The following is a 7,520-nucleotide window of genomic DNA, read 5'->3' on the forward strand; positions in this document are numbered from 1 at the left end:
TCGAGAATCTATCACCAGAAACCACTTACCGGAGCTTGCCACGAATCGATACCCTGAAAGGTCACTCTTCGTCTCGTAAACCGTATCATCGGCTGGGTTGTACACACGACAACCATCCTTTTCTAGAGACAGCATCAGCAACGGAGATCCGCCTTTTGGCTGCAGAATCAAACTCGAACGGAGGGCCTTTGCAGACTCACGATCCGGACAACTCAACCGTCGTTTCGGCGTAGGGCTGTCCATCTTCAGAACGGATGGGTAGCTCCTTGGTCTCTTTAATTGTTTTTCCTTTTTATCAGACTTCTGAAATAAAAGAGCGAGAAGGAAAGGGTTAAGTTGCGGATATATACAGCTTACGAAGCCCAATAACGGCAAGAAGAATAAAAACTTTAACGGGTCTATGGCCCAAATAGTTTTTCATAATGGATCATTTAAAAATGTTCTTTTTGTTGGGTGAACGCAAAAACGGCACTAATTGCAACTCTCAAGAGATAAAACGACAATATGTTTTTTTTCGTCTGGAGGAAGTAATTGAAGCCGCCATCCAAGTGTTTGTCCTCCTCCTCCAGTCGAGAGTTTTGTATAATTGACAATATCTGTTGGGTATGTTTCATGAAGTGGGCTTTTTAGGAATGGGCTTCAGTACCCATTAAACTCTTCTTCTCCAAAAGTACAAGTCAAAAACTGTCGATGAGGGTTTCCTCTCCGAGATCGGTAACCGACAGAGAGATGACTGAAATCTCGGAGGAGAAGTTTGATTTTGTGGTATAAAGACATGAGCCCAGCCTTCTATTTCAGTATGGAAAAGAACTTCTTTCTCTTTTCTATTTCTTCGTCTCCTTCTTCTTCTTCTTCTACTTTCTGATTTTGAGTTTGAGAGTTTCATCTCTTTTGAATTGAGTGCACAGTTCAATTGAGAGCAGAGTAAACCCTGGAGTGAGCCGTCTTGGTTATCTTGCACCGGAATTAGGCGATTTTTCGCTCATTGGCAGTAGATTCTCTACGACTCTGCAACGTAAGCTTCTTTGTTCTGAGTCTGGTTCTTTTTTCCAACAATATCGTCGGACGAATTGTTACCTCTCTCCCATAGACAATTTCGTCGGACGAATCTAAAATTAAGTAATGGGATGGCGGGGCTCCGGCTGACGCGACAGCGAGGGCAAGGCAGTCTCTCTTGTCGCCGCTGCCAACAACTACGGCAATTTGGCAGGTGAAGGAGATATTGCTGTCATTGGAGCCGTCTTGGTCTGCTGAGATTGTTGTTTTGCTCTTTACTCCTGATGCATCTGATCCCGAGAAAGTTTCCAGCAAAGGTATTATGTTCTAATCATGCATGGTTTTCTTAAAAGTTCCGATTGTATAGTATAAATCTGGAACCGCACAATACATGACTTTTCATTTTGTTGCTCGCATGTCAACTTTTCCTATTCTACTACAGGAAGTAGTAGACAGATGTTCAATAGTTCCTGGCGGTCGCCCCATTCCGAATCCAGCAACGCTCATGTCTGAAACAGATAGGACATTTGGCATCTTAGTAGATTTCATACAGTGAGCTATTCGTTTGCCGGGTGCACTGACGATATCTGTTATTATAGTTGGTTTGTTTCTGAATGCGTCCCATTATTCTCGTGTGGTTACGTTTCTTTTTATTCATTCATTAAACTGTTGTTTTACCTGTTACTGTTTTTGCTATCCCAATTTTTTAGTTGAAAGTCGTCTAGTTCTTTTGCCCCTCACTCAATATGCTGATTTGTTCTTGCTTGCAAGTAAGTTAATATGGGTGCTTTGGCGTTCATAAATATTAGTTTCTTATTGTTACGTTCATAGCGTGAAGCACTCATTCTCACATGTATGTTGGTGATAAACAAACTTTACAGCATGTGTCCTGCTACACTGATATTTGTCCTGAATGATATAGGGTGATATTACTAGTCTTCTCTTGCATAAGCTTTATGTGTGCCTCATTTTGTGAGATACAACAATAAGCAGATGATCTTCCTCTTGTAACTAACTAGTTGTATGTTGGTGGTAAAGAAACTATACAGAATGTGTCCTGTTACCCTAATATGTGTCCTGAATGATAGGGTGATATTAGTAGTCTTCTCTTGCATAAGCTTTATGTGTGACTCATTTTGTGAGATACAACAATAAGCAGATGATCTTCCACTTGTAACTAACTAGTTTGATGGTCATGATTGGCTGTCCTACTTTCACTTTCAAATTGGCTTTGTAAATATATAACATCAGGGGAATGAAACTGATGGTTTCCCATTTGTATGTGTCTACTAAACTTTTTGGCTGAGAGAGATAAAGCATGGAGGCAGGTTATACTACCGGTTCAACCCCTATGATATGGTTGCAGCGAACTGAATCATATGTCTGGGGGGAATTGTCTCAGTTGAAGCTGCATCAGTTACAAATATTGACACTTACCTGGGTATATTTGGAGCACATCAAACAACGGATAGAATGGTCAGCTCTAGTAGTTAGAAATCTTGTTTCCAAGTAGTCAGCTCTTGAGGAAAAATTTATTTGGTTATACATATACTTATGACTGTTATGTTGGGATATTAAAGTTGTATACATTACAGTATAACTATTTTTATGCAGAGTATCATTTGCCAGTCCAGGTGTTTGTTATGCTGAATTCTAGCCTAACATTTACTTGCATAGTGATTTTGCGTTTTGTTTTGATAAATGTTTTCTTCTCCCTTTATAGCATATGGTTGATGATGTGTTATAGCAAACTAATTTGTCACTTTTGGAAAATATCTTTAAAAACTTAGTAATCACTTAGGAGATGTTTGTTTTTGTTTGGACTAATATTACCATCTAATGTCTGGGGGCACTATCTATCTACATAGAAAGATCAATGTCAGTTTGACCAAAAAAAAAAAAAAAGATCAATGTCAAATCTAAAATAAGAAGATGATTGCATAATGACGATTATGCCTTTTCACTAAAATAAGAGAAAATTTTCCAACTTGATGATATAAAGGGGAGAATCGAACCTTTCACGTCTTGATTAACATCCTATACTAAACAACCACCTGGGCTCCGAGACCTTAATTATGATGTGGCACAAAATAACAACATTTTAGTTTTGAGTTTGTGTTTGTTTTTCGGGAATACGGAAGAAGGTCGGTGTCGAACCCTTGAGCTCTCAAAACTAGGGCCAACTCGGCTATTAGATTTTTTGACTCCTCTCTTCTTGGCTCACTCTCTCGGTCACAACATCGTTGTNCATATGTCTGGGGGGAATTGTCTCAGTTGAAGCTGCATCAGTTACAAATATTGACACTTACCTGGGTATATTTGGAGCACATCAAACAACGGATAGAATGGTCAGCTCTAGTAGTTAGAAATCTTGTTTCCAAGTAGTCAGCTCTTGAGGAAAAATTTATTTGGTTATACATATACTTATGACTGTTATGTTGGGATATTAAAGTTGTATACATTACAGTATAACTATTTTTATGCAGAGTATCATTTGCCAGTCCAGGTGTTTGTTATGCTGAATTCTAGCCTAACATTTACTTGCATAGTGATTTTGCGTTTTGTTTTGATAAATGTTTTCTTCTCCCTTTATAGCATATGGTTGATGATGTGTTATAGCAAACTAATTTGTCACTTTTGGAAAATATCTTTAAAAACTTAGTAATCACTTAGGAGATGTTTGTTTTTGTTTGGACTAATATTACCATCTAATGTCTGGGGGCACTATCTATCTACATAGAAAGATCAATGTCAGTTTGACCAAAAAAAAAAAAAAAGATCAATGTCAAATCTAAAATAAGAAGATGATTGCATAATGACGATTATGCCTTTTCACTAAAATAAGAGAAAATTTTCCAACTTGATGATATAAAGGGGAGAATCGAACCTTTCACGTCTTGATTAACATCCTATACTAAACAACCACCTGGGCTCCGAGACCTTAATTATGATGTGGCACAAAATAACAACATTTTAGTTTTGAGTTTGTGTTTGTTTTTCGGGAATACGGAAGAAGGTCGGTGTCGAACCCTTGAGCTCTCAAAACTAGGGCCAACTCGGCTATTAGATTTTTTGACTCCTCTCTTCTTGGCTCACTCTCTCGGTCACAACATCGTTGTTTGTCTGCGATTTTTAGGAAACAAACACATCTTCGGAGTTTCGTTCTAGGTTTTGAGAAACAGAGTGGTTTGTAAGGTAAAATGTCTTATCATCGCTTCATCGTTTCTTTGAGAAACTCAGTCACTCAAAATTACAGCAAACAAAAAAGACTTCGACTTTTTGTGTTTTCCAAATTTCATTTTTTTTTTCTGTTCTACTCCGATTATGAAAGCGTGCTTTGAAAACTGTGTTATGAATGTTTTTCTATCCGCATTTTGTACTTCTTGCCTGAAACAAACAAAAAGTTTGAAACTTTCTTCCCAAAAACGAAAAAAAATGTGAACTTTTTTGGGGGTAAAGACTCACTTCAGGTTGTTTTATACCAAAAACTTCTATGTTCCATCAATTTCTTCCTAGATGTGTAGCTAGTTTCTACTTGAGCCTTTTAGCTAGTTTCTGTCGACATTTTGCTGCTTGAACCTTTTACCTAGTTTCTATGACCCCCACCTTCATCTCTGTTGAACCTTTAGCTGGTTTCACTTTACTCGGCGTGTAAACTGTCTGTTGTTGTCTCAAACAAGTTAGTCTTATTTACTGCCTGTTACAGAACGTTAGTCTTATTTGGATCTGTTAAACTGCTATTAAGCTAGTCTCTTCTTTTCAATTAAACTCTCGATCCAGCCTCTTTGTTGAAGCTTTTTGGTCTATAGCTTAGTCTCCTTCTTTTCAATAAACTGCTACTAGTAGGTGGTTTGAACTGTCAAGGTTACTTCATCTGTTAGTTTGAGAGAGCACATTCGGTTTAAATTTGTGAAATCTCTGCATAGCAAACTAATTTGTTGAACTGTTACTACCTTGTTCTAAACCAGCATTAGTGTTATTTACTTCCTTACGATTTGTTTAGCTTAGTCATTCTAATTCTAAGCTACTGTTCTTATTTTTTTTTCAGATGGATGAGGAGGAGGAGGTGTTTCCGAGTCTCTCTCAGCTTCCAAGTCAGGTGGGTGCTCATCTCAAAAAGATGTATGATTGTTTGAAAGAAGCCACTCTTCAAGGTGTTCTGCCTCCATTCAAAAGATATAAGCACATCTATCAAGTTTTAGACACAGACGGTAATCTGAGGTGTCTATTCAAAGCTGATCAAGAAGAATGCTGTAGAAAGGAAGCTTGTGTCTACCTGCTGGATCATCCCGAGAATGGTCACCGATCCTTGTCTCAAGACATATATGGCTTCTCTGGAGTGCGGCCAACACTATTTGTACGACGGTTGAAGATAGGAACCAAAACAATCAGTGGAGTGTTGGTTGAATTTGTAGAGCCCACGGGTGAAATTGTTGATTATCCTCCTCCTGTTGTGCCAATGGACGAGATTCAGAAGGTTGCGATAGCAGACTTGAGATTCGGGAATATAGATAGGAGTCCAGATAATCTTCTCCTTGCGGAAAACAACTCGATTGTCCCAATTGACCATGAGATGATTTTTGGCATTGATTACAATCTTTCCAACCCGTGTTGGCTAAGTTGGTTGCTGAATAATGAAGAGCCATTCTCTGAGCGTTGTGCCAACTATGTGCAGCAACTAGACGCTGATAAGGATCTCCAGTTTCTTAGTGCATGTGGATGGGAGCCTGGGCTGGATTTCATCGAGAAATTCAAGGTCTTCTGCATATTTTTGAGGCTCGCTGTTTCTCAGGGATTGACTGTTTTACACATTGGTACTATGGCTTCTTTTAAATGTGAAGAACCCAAATTCAATTTGAAATACATGGTTGATGGAGTTACAAGGGATGACAAGTTTTTCGAAAGTGTAGAGAGCCATTTGAAAGAGCTCCTGAGGGAATATTACGAGAGTATTTGAGTAACAGATGCAAGATGAAGGAAAGGAAGGAGATGGGACCATGGAGGCGTATTTAGGGTTTTGGTTTGAGTTGTATTTTTGCTTAATGAAACTGGATTTTTAGATGGTTATGATGTTTAGTGTTAGTTGGGCTAAGTTATGAAGTCTGAAAACATTAATCTTGTTATGCAATTATGAGAACCTTCACTACGACTAATTTTGTTATGCAATTATGATATCACTTCCACGCATATTTTTGTATTGGCAATGCTATGTTTAGGTGACACATAGTCGATTTTGTTTCCACATAATTCAACAAAGTTAGTTCATATGGTTGACTTTTGTTTCGACCTTGCTTCTTGCCTTCGGTATTATTCCTAGATTTTCTTGTAGTCTTTGAAACAGAAGCAGTAACGTAAAATCGAATTTAATTTCTTTGACGTGTACAAACCAAATAGCAGCGCTCACTTGACTTGAGACTGAAGCAGAAGCTTGACTCCAAGCTGCGTCATCATTGTGCTTAGTCATGCCGGAGTCCACAAGAATTGGAATCTCTGCAGCAAGCCATGGAGCAAGTCCCAAACAAAGTGCATGCGCAACCTAGGACTGCATAAACAAAAGTCATTCATCATTGCCAAGAAAACGAGCAGGTGCTTTCTAGTGATGATAGAAATGGAATGCATAATGAGTTTCACCCAAGCTCAGTGTTTAACAAGGGAATCGTAACACGAAAACATATAGAACTTAAGTTGAATTAGAAGTCTCTTTTCATTTAGGCCTAGCAGAAACAGTTTTGTACTCGAGTTTGCTGGCCTAGAAGAAACTAATCTAATAAACATCTTAGGACTATGATACTTTCATAGTTCCTCTAAAAATCGAGAAGAGTAGAGCTGATCTAAAACACTGATGCATGCTTATTTTACAGTGACTATATATACAACCAGAAAGCATAAAAGTTTAGCAGTTTAGCATTTGGATGGTATAGCTCATGCATGAAAGAAACAACCATAACTGATAAGAACAGAGTTCAGTGGTCAGTCAAGTCAAGAAAAATGTAGCAAGTGAACAGTCTTTAAGAGCGCCAGAGAAAAACATGGAAGTAAGAACTTACCGAGAGCAACGAGTAATCAATCTAGTTGCCAAAATTATTAGTGGCTGTCAAGTTCCAGCCCTGAGAATGTTGCAGACTAAATTAGTGGCCGTCAAGTTGTCAAAAGAAGGAAGAAGAAACTACAAACAAATAAGCCAAGTCAAATTAATTGGTAAGGAGAAACCAAATGAATTGTTTTCCAAAACAAAAGTAATCTTGCACTAGTCAACAGCAGTTTCACCATAGATATCCGTACCAGCCTATCACCATAGTACTTATATCTCCTCTTCGATGATTCATTTGTGGCCAAAAGGAATTATATATTTACAACCGAGGGCCACCCTATCCAGGTTGTGAGCTCCTGGCATGAGAAACTACCAAAAAGTTATTTCTCAGGCAACTGGACGCTTTCAAAGGTCAGTCACTTGATCCAGCTCTGTTCATTTTTGAAGAAATAAGACTTGTATGCATAGTTAGTTTAGTTACACTGCATAGTAA

General features: G+C 38.3%; 2 protein-coding genes across 2 annotated transcripts in view; both read left to right on the forward strand.

The window, feature by feature from the left end:
* The window catches only part of LOC104741363, a 49,406-nt gene that overhangs the window by 23,914 nt on the left and 17,972 nt on the right, over positions 1 to 7,520 (forward strand). The window lies entirely within an intron of this gene.
* Positions 4,107 to 6,101, forward strand: LOC104741361 (phosphatidylinositol 4-kinase gamma 4). Its single transcript, XM_010462207.2, has 2 exons — positions 4,107 to 4,191; positions 5,045 to 6,101. The coding sequence occupies exon 2, from the start codon at positions 5,045 to 5,047 to the stop codon at positions 5,951 to 5,953; it is 909 nt and encodes a 302-aa protein (XP_010460509.1). The 5' UTR covers positions 4,107 to 4,191; the 3' UTR covers positions 5,954 to 6,101.

The sequence above is a fragment of the Camelina sativa genome, chromosome 14 (genome assembly GCF_000633955.1).
Source record: "Camelina sativa cultivar DH55 chromosome 14, Cs, whole genome shotgun sequence".
NCBI classification, from domain to species: Eukaryota; Viridiplantae; Streptophyta; class Magnoliopsida; order Brassicales; family Brassicaceae; genus Camelina; species Camelina sativa.